General features: G+C 47.2%; 1 protein-coding gene across 3 annotated transcripts; it reads left to right on the plus strand.

The window, feature by feature from the left end:
• Positions 1–2,107: 2,107 nt before the first annotated feature.
• On the plus strand, positions 2,108–11,408 carry TSEN2 (tRNA splicing endonuclease subunit 2). Of its 3 annotated transcripts, none has more exons than XM_053989348.1 (12): positions 2,108–2,171; positions 3,040–3,229; positions 3,964–4,045; positions 4,724–4,760; positions 6,470–6,974; positions 7,071–7,148; positions 7,617–7,667; positions 8,297–8,435; positions 9,460–9,496; positions 10,116–10,227; positions 10,590–10,679; positions 11,107–11,408. In XM_053989348.1, the coding sequence occupies exons 2-12, from the start codon at positions 3,056–3,058 to the stop codon at positions 11,164–11,166; spliced, it is 1,365 nt and encodes a 454-aa protein (XP_053845323.1). In that variant the 5' UTR covers positions 2,108–2,171; positions 3,040–3,055; the 3' UTR covers positions 11,167–11,408. The 3 variants fall into 3 exon arrangements, with proteins under 3 accessions (XP_053845323.1, XP_053845322.1, XP_053845324.1); XM_053989347.1 differs by lacking the exon at positions 2,108–2,171 and adding an exon at positions 2,184–2,602; XM_053989349.1 differs by lacking the exon at positions 2,108–2,171 and having other exon boundaries at positions 3,212–3,274.
• The last annotated feature ends 214 nt before the right edge of the window (positions 11,409–11,622 follow it).

Genomic DNA, 11,622 nt, shown 5'->3' on the forward strand with positions numbered 1-11,622 from the left:
CTGGGATGCACCGCGACCTCGAGGGCTGCAGGTCAGAGCCTGTCATTGGGGTGCTGCCTCATCATAAACAGGGAGCCTGCAGACATTTGTGAGAGTGTCTGTACAATTATTGATAGAAGAAATTGATAGATAAAAGAAACGTGGTGTGACTCATCCTCAGCTTGTCCTTCAGACAGCAAGTTCTGGCTGCAGCATGATCTGGGCTTATCAGGAGAGGGAGCAGATAACGGGTTGAAGAAACAGGAGTGTGTCTGGGTTAATTGAGAGTCTGGCTGTGGGCTCCCTCCAAGGCTGCACGCTGATATGAAATGTGAGTGGCCTGTAGCTCCTCGTGTTTTGTCTGCTCCTCCCTGCAGGGAAGGTCTCATAGTAAATGTGTCTGCACAAAGAGAAAACCCAGATATAGCCAGCAGAGATAAACCCCGCTTTCATTCAAGTGAGACTTGGTTTGACCAATTTAGAAGGAATTTTGAATCAAAGTGACATCTTTGATGCTGGGTCACTTTCATTTTGTTGCCTGGAATATTTTAATTCGGGTATTTTAATGGCAGAGGTCTGAGAATGAACCTGAAGTTACCAGAGCATCTCTGTACTTTGGAACACATCAGGCCCCTCTCAGGTTTTGCATTTTTTATGTGAATCAACATCAAAACAAATTAAAAGTCCTGAGACGGTGTATCAAGTGAACCTCTGTAGGCAATAACTGTAAGGACACAAGCTGAGTATTCTCATGTTTTGTGCAATAATTCCTGTCTGGCCTTGTAATCACTATTGCCTGCCCTTTGGCTCACCATAAAAAACAGGAATGGGAGATAAAATGCCTCCTAAGAAAGATGTATTATTACAGCTTTTCATCAGGGAATTCCCTGATCACTGTTGGGAACCACAATTCTCTGCTGAGAGTCCGTGTCCCTGGAGCCAAATTGTCTCGATCCTCATGGTGTGACAGTGGCACCTCCCAGGGTAACCTCAAAACAGGAGCGGGTGTGTCGTGGGTGAGGGTGTGACCGTGGGTTTGATAAACAGGGCTCAAGCTGTAGAAAAAGAGATGCCGGTGCCTGAATAGTGAAAATGCTTTGTATTTTATTCAGGTGCTTTTGTTTTATAGCTGCACAAGCCCGTCCTGCCGAGCTGGCTCTGAGCTGCGGCATCAGCCTCACCTGGCGGGACAGCGGTGCCTTGTCCCGGGTGGCCACCGAGCCACGGGCTTCGCTCCGGAGCCAAATGAGCGGAACATTGTCCCTGCGTCCTCACACCGCCCATACATCATCTCCCGTGTGCCGCCTGCCCCTGCTCGCCCTCATCGCTCGCTCCAAAGGCCGCTCTCACCTGGTCACGCTAAAGCCGCCGGTGCCGCGTGATTCGTCCCCGGGAGGGCCATCCCCGGCGGGGACATCGGCGCGGCCCGGCGGGACAGCCCGCAGCGGAGCCGGGAGCACATTCCCTGTCCTTCCCTGCCGGGAGCATCCCTCGCTCGGCACCGGCAGCCGGGGCCGGGACAGCGCGCCCACCTCTGCCAGGGCGGGACACCCGAGCGAGACCGGGCCCGCACGGCGGGGATGGAGCGGGACCGAAACCTCCCCTGGACCAGGCATGGCGCGGCACCGGGGTGAAGCAGGACCAGAACCCCCCGCCAGGGACCGGATCTCCCTCTGGGCTAGGACGAAGCGGGACCGAACCCCCAGGCGAGGATGGAGCGGGACCGGGGATGGAGAGGGACGGGGGTTAGACCGGGACCGGGGATGGAGCGGGACCGGGAATAGAACGGGGCCGGTGGGCGGGGATGGAGTGGGGCGGGGATGGAGCGGGACCGCGGACGGAGCGGAGCCGAGAATGGAGAGGGGCGGGACCCCCGGTGGGCTGGGGCGGGACCAGACATGGAGCAGGACCGGGAATGGAGCAGGGCGGGGGACGGAGCGGGACCGGGACCGGGAGTGGGACCGGGAATGGGCCGGGGCGGGGCCGGGAGCGGGGCGGGGCCGGGAGCGGGGCGGGGCCGGGAGCGGGGCGGGGCCGGGAGCGGGGCGGGGCCGGGGCGGGGCCGGTAGCGGGGCGGGGCCGGGAACGGGGCGGGGCCGGGAACGGGGCGGGGCGGGTCCCCGGGCGGGGCTGGGGCGGGGCCGTTCCCTCGCGGGTCAGTGCGCAGGCGCGGCGGCGGCGCGGCGGTGACGGTGCGTGTCGTGCGCGGGCGGCGGGAACGGCCCGGCTCGGTCTGCCCGAACCCGCCGGGACACCCCGGGACCGGACACTGCCCCCTAAACCCACCGGGACACCCCGGGACCGGACACTGCCCCCTAAACCCACCGGGACACCCCGGGACCGGACACTGCCCACTAATCCCACCGGACACCCCGGGACCGGGTGCAGGTCTTGCAGCCGGGCCCGGCCGTGAGGGGATCCCGGCGCAGCCCTGAGGGGATCCCGGGGTAACCGTGAGGGGATCCCGGGGTAGCTCTGAGGGGATCGCTGCCCGCCGTCCCTCGGCAGAGCGGATCCCGGTTTAAGGCGGAGAGTGCTGCCAGGCCGCGGCTCTCCTGCAGAATGCCAGAGCCTCGGAGTGTCCGAGCTGGAAGGGAGCCGCAGGATGAGCCGGCGAGCCCCGGTGAGCCCCGGTGAGCCCCGGTCCCGCACACACAGCCCAGCAGTGCCACCCCGCTCTGAGAGCGCCGCCCGAGCGCTCCTGCAGCTCACGCTGTTCGGAACGGCTCATATTTAGGCACTTGTATGGTTCCTGCTTTTGTGCTCATTCCTCTGCTTTATTCCTGATTGGATTTTACTCCTTTATTGCTGGAGTTTCCTTCAGGAGCTCTGGGCTGAGGAGCATCCCTGTCTGCTGTGCAGGGGATTCCCCAGACCAGATCAGAGATGTCCAGCGTGTCCCTGCCAATGTTTGTTTGGTGTAAGAGCTGCAGAATTAAACCTGTGTTACCCTGCAGGATCCACGGAGAATTTGCTGCTGTGGGAGGGGTCTTGCTGGAATACAAAAAAATGATTGAACCTTAATTCCCGAATGTTAAATCTTTTCTTTCCACTTCTTAGGAGGATAAAGTAAGACATGGCAGAAGCAGTTTTTCACCCCCCAAGAAGGAAAAGAAGAGTTTTTGAGTCCTACGAGGCTCCCTTTCCTGTGGATGTAGGGGGAAAGGATTTCAGACTCTGCCAGGCTGAGATCATTAACAACAATGTGATTGTGAGGAACCCCGAGGATATTGAACAGCTCTACAACAAGGTGCTGCACCCTGTTTGCACAGTATTTGTAGTGTTTTAAATGCAGGTAAAACATAATACTGGTTCAAATCTGCTGCCTTTTTCTTTCTTGCCCCTTCAGACTCCTGTGATTTTCCGTATTTCCCTTCTCTCCTGAAATCAGTACAAAAAAATACATTCTGTATCAAATGTGAAAAGTCTTTCTTATCCAAGCAAATAAATTTTGGAATGAAGTGACACTGTGAGCTAAGAAACAGCTGCAAAGCCTTCATGTTTATGTCTCCTTTCAATATTTCATGCAACTTTTCAAAGCATTTTCTTGTTTTTAAAGCTCGGGGGGTTGAAATATTAATGTTTTATAAATGCTTGTATAATTAATTTAACTTCAGAGTGATTTATTCCTGTGCATTCACTTTTTTTTTGTGTCTGAGTACCATTTCAGCAGCATTCTATTGCAGTGGTATCTCTTTGGTTTCAGGTGTTGTTTTCAAACATTTGCTGGGAGGTTTTGGCTGACAAATATTTAGAATTCAGGGAGAAGACCCAACACTCTCCAGGATAAATGGGATTTAAACACTTGGTTAAATCAGGTGTTTAATACTGAACCAGCAGCTAAACAAGCTTTAGGCAGGGCTGAAATGCTGCAGGAGTTCAGCTGTTTGTTCCAGCTGGTCTCACCATTCCACATTTTATTAGTGGGAAAGAAGTTAACTTTTGTGCCATGAGATAATTTGGGATTTTTGCTGTCCTTTGCAGGGCTATTTTGGAAAAGGGATCCTTTCCAGGAGCCGGCCAGTGTTCAGCATTTCAGATCCTCTGCTGGTGGCCAAGTGGAGAGGTATGGGGGCTGTTTGACCTCAGCAATGCTCTGGTAGCTCTTCTCACCTTCCCTCACCCACTGAAGGTATATTTTTATAAATTACATGCAGAAGAATAATCTGGATTGGATCAGGTGAAGGATATCTGTCTCTCCCCATCTCTTGTGCCTTGGAGAAATCCAAGAGTTGAAATCCATGTGGATAATTCCCAAACCTTCACTGAATTGTTGCTTGGGAAGACTGAAGCAAAGGGATCATCCTGGGGCTTTCTTTTCTCCTTATTTTCCTTGGGTTTAATCTGCAGATTTTGGTATTCCTGAAATGGTGAGGGAAGGATTGGTGAAGTTTTCAGTCTGCTTGGAGCCAGTCACACCCAGTCTGCTCTTGGCTGTTTATGTAAAAACTCATTTTTTACTCACCTCTCCCATGACAGTGGCATCCCAGTGGCCATCACTGGATATTATCCTGTCCCTCCATAATTGTCTGGAGAAAAAAAACGTATTTAGTTCTTCTCTGTGCAGGTGGTTATATTTGTACCTTCCCTGGTTCTGCTGTGTCCCTGCTTGAAAAGTGGGACCAAAATGGCTTTGAGGACTGAAAATGGGGACAATTCCTAGGCTGCAGATCACCCCAGTGACCAAAATCACACAAAACCATCTTTCTGTTGATGAAACAACGCATGATTTTTCTTTACACAGGTGTTAACACAAACATGCCCATAATTACATCTCAAAAGTAAGTAAATCTGCTTTTTTCTTGGTGTTTTTAAGAAACAGATTGTTCTGGTTTATATTTCTCATACTGGGTTTCAGGTTGTTGGCTGTATGAATTAAGACAGTGACTTGCTTCTATTTCTTTTCTCATTATTTCATTTATAAATCACTTTAGAAGAAGTAAAAATAGGGTAGGGGGTGCTACTCAGGGTGGTTTTTCATGTAAGCTTGTAGGTGTTGATTGCTGAATAGAAGCCACGGCTGAATGCATGCACAGAATGGGTAATTAATTAGTAACAATTACAAGCACAATAAGCATTCTTCAGGTGAGGAGCAGGAAAAGAAGTTTCTGGGGCAGGCTATTTAAAATATCTCTTCCATTTCTGTGTTGGGTCTTTATGGTGTAGCTGAAGCAGCTCTTGAATTTTTACAATACTTTGATATTTTACCATTTTTTGAGTCTCAGTTAACATTGGTAGTTTGTACACTTAGCAAAACAGTGTTAGACCACGTTTGGGTTTTTTTCTGCTTAAATAGTGTATAAATTATTAACTGTGTGCAGGTGAGTTACTCAGTTGGTTTTAATCTTATGATAACTAAAAAAATACGCTTAAATTTGAAAATAATCCTCTCAATTGCAATGTGCAGCTGTCAGTTTTAGGTAAGAAAAAAAGCAGCCATATTATTACTAATGCTACTCCATTTACTGCTGCTTGCAGATGCTGAGCATCAATAAAAGTGTGATTTTATTGGTGCACAAAATGCTTTGCCTCAGTAGAGACCTGCAAGTGCAAATTAAATGGTAATTAAATAATAGGACAGAGAGGAGTGTCCTTTATATAACAAAGAGCACAGCCCTGAATTATCCAGCTTTATCAGGAGCCTGCAGGGGGACTTGTATTTGTGTTGACACATGGAATTTGCATTTAATGTCTTTGTTACCTGGGCTGAAATTGCTGCCTGAGGATTTTGTTCAGGGAAATACAAAAAGCTATACAAGATTTTCACCTTGACACGCTGAAGAGTCATGTTGCAACTGACTTAATGCTATTTTAATAACATTAAATGTTATTAATGTTATTAATAATAAATTAATGTTATTTTCCAATAACAAAAGGCACTAAATCTCTGTCTTGATTGAAAACTATTAGAAATAGTAGCTGAAAGTTGTAAATGTCTCAGTGATGGGATTATTGTCATTCCTCAGGGATATAGCTGAGGGGTTTGGTTCAAAAAGGTGGTTTCTGCTGGAGAATTTCCCACTGGTGTTTCTGCTGTGCCATTGCTGTTTCCAAGGCAGTTCAAGCAGTTTTGGTGCTCCTGCTCTCAGTCCTTGGCTGTGTAAAAGCTGAAGTGAGAGGGCTCTTGTTCCATGTTTTAATCCCGCAATTCCAACTCCAAATCTGGGAGGAATTCAGGCTTAAGGCTTTCATGGGAGAAGGGACTTTCTGCCTGGTGAAGCTGCTGCTCCTTGAACCTGCCCAGCAGCTTGGCAGGGCTCAGCAATGCATTTGCTGCCAGGGAAATTGAAAAGGCCAAACAAAGGCACAGGAGGCAGCAGAATCCTGGTGTTCCTGAAGCTCCCTAAAAAACCAAAGCCCCACTGCATCGATCACATTTGTGCCCAGCAGCTGCTGGGGGGTGTTTGTGAACTGTGCTGAACCTTCCGGGGTTTAAAGTGTTAATGAAAGGATGCGGTCCCTGGAATTCCTCATTTCTTGTGTTCCCCAGGTACCAGCGCCGTGTGCAGTGGGCTCGAAGTGTCCTGCAGGAGCAGGGCCTCGACAGCTGCTCCGTCACCAGCATCCTGGAGAGTTACACCAAACCCCTGGGGCTGTCCTTCCGCACAGGGGCTGGGGCTGAGCAAACCGGCAACAGCTGCAGCACAGCGGGCCCAGACCCGGGCAATGCAGAACTGTGCGGGAAATCTGCCGGCAGGGAGGGAGCCCAAAGCCCTGAGGGTCACAACGGGCACCCCGAGGAGGGAGGAGATGCAGCCCTGGATCCTGGGAGTGGCTCCAGGGACCAGGAACAGGGGGATCCCAGGGAAATGGCTGAAGGGTCCTGCCACAGGGACCCTCCTGTGCTCTGTGGCTGCGAGGGGAAGCAGAGCCCTGAGCAGAGGGCTTGGGAGGGGATGGGCTCCAGGGAATGTGCTCCAGAATATGTGCTAGTGCAAGAGGAGGAAGAAGGCAGCTCCTGTCCTGAAGATGGCTCCACTCATGCACAAGAGAATGTAAGAAAAAAGATCTAATCGTTTAGAAAAAGCTATTTTCATAATTCAGTATTTTTTCCAGTTCAACATTTTAATAATAGTCAATTTTTCTTGTAGCTTGTGAAGAAGGAAGTATTAGTATGCAGAAAAAACCCTTTTAGGATTTTTGAGTACTTACAACTCAGCTTGGAAGAGGTATGTGTCAAGCACAGTGCAAGTTAGTTTCCTTTTCATCTGAAAAAGTAAACCTTAATCTATGTTACACTGTCATTCAAAATATGTTTCTACAATACAGGGTCCTGTGTCTCCTAACTACCTGGATTGTCTTAGTCATTAAACTTAGCTTTAATATGCTGTGACAATTACATGAGATGGTTAAAAAATAGGGTGCAATCCTGTTTGCTTTAGGTGAGTAATCCCACTGACACAGAGACCAGTGACAGGACTTAAATATAGAAATACCAGGAATACAACATTTCTATGAATCCTGTTTCAATTCTGCTGCTTCTAATTGTATTTATGTGTCACTTTTAACACCATGCCTTCAGCAGGGATGACACTGTAGAAAATTAAGTAATGAAGCCTATGTTCTTGCAAGGCTTTGTGTATAAACTACAGGAGGAATGTAACTATCAGTTAAACTGACTCTGTTTGTTTTTTCAGGCTTTTTTCTTGGTGTATGCTCTGGGATGTTTAAGTATTTATTATGGTGAGGTAAGATATTGGATTAATTTTGGATTATTGGGGATGCTTTTTCTCTGGATATGGTTTGGTCTGAATCTTCACCTGTATGGCAGTGATCTGTGCTGTTAATTCTGGAGGAGGAAATACCAAACACAGGAATTGGGAAGATTTTCTTACAAGCAATGGTATTTCTGTTTAGGAAATACAGGTCTGAAAGCTTTAGGTTTAGACAAGACAAATGTAATTAAGCACTGTCTGTCTGCAGAGAAAGGATTTTTGTTGTAACTTTGGCAGGAAATATAGGAGAAATAATATGGTAAATAATCACACCTGAGATGGAAAAATTCCTTGGAGTTTTAAACATTAATTCTACCAAGCTATTATTGATGTAATGCCATAATAATTCAAACCTGTGCTTTTAGTTGAAGATTTATCAGCCTTTCCTTTTATCAGGGGTGTTATGGGACTGATTGTGAGTTACCTAAAAGACCCACTAAGTGGAGCAGCAGGTTCCTGCCTTGAATTGAGGGATTCTGTTTTACTGTCTGCAGTTCCTGCTCTGTGCAGCAGCCTGTGGCATTTGTTTGGTATTTGTGGTGCTGTGCAGCAGAGCATGGCTGGTTCATCTCAGTGCACTGACATTGCTGTGGGGTTTGCAGGAGCCCCTGAGCATCGTGAAGCTGTGGGAAGTGTTCAGTGAGGTGAAGCCTGATTTCAAAACCACCTACATGGCCTACCACTACTTCAGGGGCAAGGGCTGGGTGCCCAAGGTGGGGCTGAAGTATGGCACGGATCTCTGTGAGTACCTCCCCAAAAATGGGATCATTTCCTGCTCACCCCTCCTCCAGGCAAGCCAGAACTCCAGAGAAGAATTCAGTGAGGAGCTGCAGGACTTTGCCTTTGCCAACCTTTGCTCCTTGCAGTTGGCAAAGGACATTTGGGGTTAGCAGTGAAGTTGGGATGTGAGTGGGAAGGAACATCCCATAGCCAGGAGGTGAAGAGACAGCTCGGAAGGTCTGGTTTGCTTCATGAGGTTCATAATTTCTACAGGATTGCACTGAAATTCCCTTCCCAACTTTCTCTGGCCTCTCCTAAACACACCTCCTGTAGTTTTAACATGACAGTCTCCAGAATAACGGGTTTGAATCCAGATCCCAATCCACATTAAAGTTCATGCACCTCATTCATCCCATTTAAAGAAAGCTGGACTTCTGCTGAACTCACTGCTAGGATTGTTTATTTGTGTGGGCTTTTGGGGGAGCTACAGAATGGACTTGGCTTTTTTGTATTATTGGTTGGGGGTTTACTATTACAGAAGAAATTAGTGGTGTCCTTGCTAAGGAACTCAAGAACTCCATTTAGCTCGTGTCAACATGAGCAGTGCAGTAATGCCTGTTATTACAGGAGAATTGCATTAAAGTCAGGTGTTTTGGATGTGTGCCACCCAGCAGGTGTTTTAATGCTGCTGAAGTGGTGACACAGTTTGGGGGTGTGCTGAGCAAGTCCTTTAGGTCAGTGTGTAGCTCTGGCTGAATTCATCATCCCTGCGAAAAAAATTCATCCTCAACTTTTTCCTCCAACAATTGCTAATTCCTCTGGTTCTTCTGCCTTACATTGACCTGCCACTGCCCTGCCCTGAGACACTCTGCTGCTCTTCCCTCTCTCCACTTGCTGGGACAACCTAATTCTGAGCAGAATTGAGAAGAGTTGAAGTTTTGTCTCGTGTAATTAAAATTTACAGAACATTTGACAATGTTGATGGGCCCTGGTATTAAACCCATTGAAACTCTGATCTGACTGAGGTGTTTCTCTTTCATTTCAGTGCTGTATCGAAAAGGGCCCCCGTTCTACCATGCCAGGTTTGACACTCCTGTTTCTGGCTCATTTCTTTAAGTTAAATTTCACTCACACCAGTTTAGCATCTTCACTGGTTCAGCACATATTCATCACTCCAAATAGGTTGTGTTCACACCGAGAATGTGAAAATCCTTCCAGCAGAGGAGCTAAACGACACCATGTCTTTGTATATAAATAACAGGCATTAAAAATCACAAGCTGCAGTAGATTTAGTATTCATATGATGGTGGAGTCAGGAAAAGAATTGAGTTTTGTAATACTGACTTAGAAAACTACATGGTCTGGGTAATTTATGTAACTGGGAGAACTTTTAAGGGATGATAATTGTCTTTATTTGTTGGCTAGTCAGGTTGAACTCCTAGATAATAAATTGGTTATAAATGTCAGCTTGGCATTAACAGAGAGAATGCTACAAACATCAGAAGGGTGGGGAGGGAAGGCACCATTGGGCACATCCACGAGTTCAGTATTTCTCCTCTTTTCCATAGAGAAAAAGACTCAATTTCACAGCCTGCAAGCTGGCAGATGTTTAATGCCAGTTTTTAGCCCCTAGTTCTTGAGTTGTCTTCAGAAAATGCCAATTTCCTTTCTGTGACTTGTCCTGCCTGCTGTGTTTTCCAGTTACTCTGTCATTGCTGAGTTGGTGGATGATAATTTTGAAGGTTCCCTTCGCAGACCCCTCAGCTGGATGTCCCTGTCTGGGCTGAACAGAACAACTGCAAATGCTTCTAAGGTACAAGTTCTGGGGTAAAACCAGCTTTGGGATGATAAAGTCTGGCTCCAAAGGGCAGGGACTTGGAGTGAGGCTGGAAGAGAGAAGTTTCCTTTGTCAATGTCCAGGTCAGTCCTGGAAGAATTATTGTTAAATAATAATTATGAAAGTTCTGCCACTTGTAGGAATCTTGAAAGTTGTGTGAGAAACAGCAAGACCCAAGGGACCCTTGTTTCCTGATTGTCACTTCTGTTTTTAAAGCCCTTTCCATCTCCCAGGATTTTGTTCTGAGCAGTGAGACTGAAATTTCTGAGATTTTCTGTGTGAGTTTCACGGTGCTTCCATAATGCACTGAAATTCCTGTGTTTCCTGGCTGCCCGCAGGAGCTCATGCTGTGCTACTTGATCAGACCTTCTGACATGACTGCAGAGGAGATGTCAACCCCAGAGTGCATGAAGAGAATCAAGGTTCAGGTGAGTGGTTCCTGCTTTTTTACAGCTCCTTGGGAGAACTGCGCCGCCTTCTTCAGCTTGATTTGGGTTTTGTACATGTGGCTGCAATAAAATGAAATTCCTTTGTGCCCCAAGTCATGCAAAGTGCAGTGCAGGATCTCTGTAAACTTAACATCTCCTGTCTGAATGGGAATGTTGCTGATACCGTGCATGTAAGCATTTAGGGATTCCTAAAAAAACTGTGGAGATGGCAGGGCTAAGGTAAGGTCAGAAATAAAAGAGGAGAATGTGTGAGAGTTCAGCTCTCTTCAGGAGCAAACAGAGTCATCTACTAAAATCTCAGTGGCCACATAATGCACAGCAGTTTTACAGACCTAGTCCCCATCCCTCACTGATTTTCTGTAGCTTTTGGGGTTTTTTCCTTAATAATTGCTGTGTTTTATTTCAGGAGCTGATCGTGTCTCGTTGGGTGTCCTCCCGTGAGCGCAGTGAGCAGGATGAATTTTAACTGGCTGCACAAGGAAACCTCACTTCTTAAAAGCAACTTCTTGTTCTTTTTTACCTGATCTTGTGATGAACTGTTGGCCTAGAACATTTTCTACCACCATACTCACTCGGTGCGTATAAATGCTGTTTAAAATGAGATGTATCATGTTTACTGGAGAGAATGTTTTACTGAAAAATGTAAGTGAACAGATGAAAACCTGTGTCCCAACTCAAAATATAAAAGATTAAAAGGTGCATGTTTGAGTGGTGCCTACACTGCTGTCATTAGGAACAGTATTTCTGATATTATGGCAGCACAAACCCGACTTCACAGTTGTGGTGAATTCAGATTTGGATTTGGAGAGAGGTTTGGTTGTCGCAGTTGGGACTCTGGAACTTATTTTTACAATCACAGCTCAGAATTGAGGAACTTTTTCCAGAATTTAAATTTATTCTGGGGCCTGGGCACCTTTCCCCA

Source organism: Vidua macroura, chromosome 13, assembly GCF_024509145.1.
Source record: "Vidua macroura isolate BioBank_ID:100142 chromosome 13, ASM2450914v1, whole genome shotgun sequence".
NCBI lineage: Eukaryota > Metazoa > Chordata > Aves > Passeriformes > Viduidae > Vidua > Vidua macroura.

Excerpts from the sequence above, each read along its gene's own strand:
- TSEN2 (XM_053989348.1), top strand. The coding sequence starts at position 3,056 with ATGGCAGAAGCAGTTTTTCACCCCCCAAGAAGGAAAAGAAGAGTTTTT. Across the intron at positions 6,975-7,070 it reads CCACTCATGCACAAGAGAAT|CTTGTGAAGAAGGAAGTATT; the intron begins GTAAGAAAAAAG and ends TTTTTCTTGTAG. Across the intron at positions 7,149-7,616 it reads TACAACTCAGCTTGGAAGAG|GCTTTTTTCTTGGTGTATGC; the intron begins GTATGTGTCAAG and ends TTGTTTTTTCAG.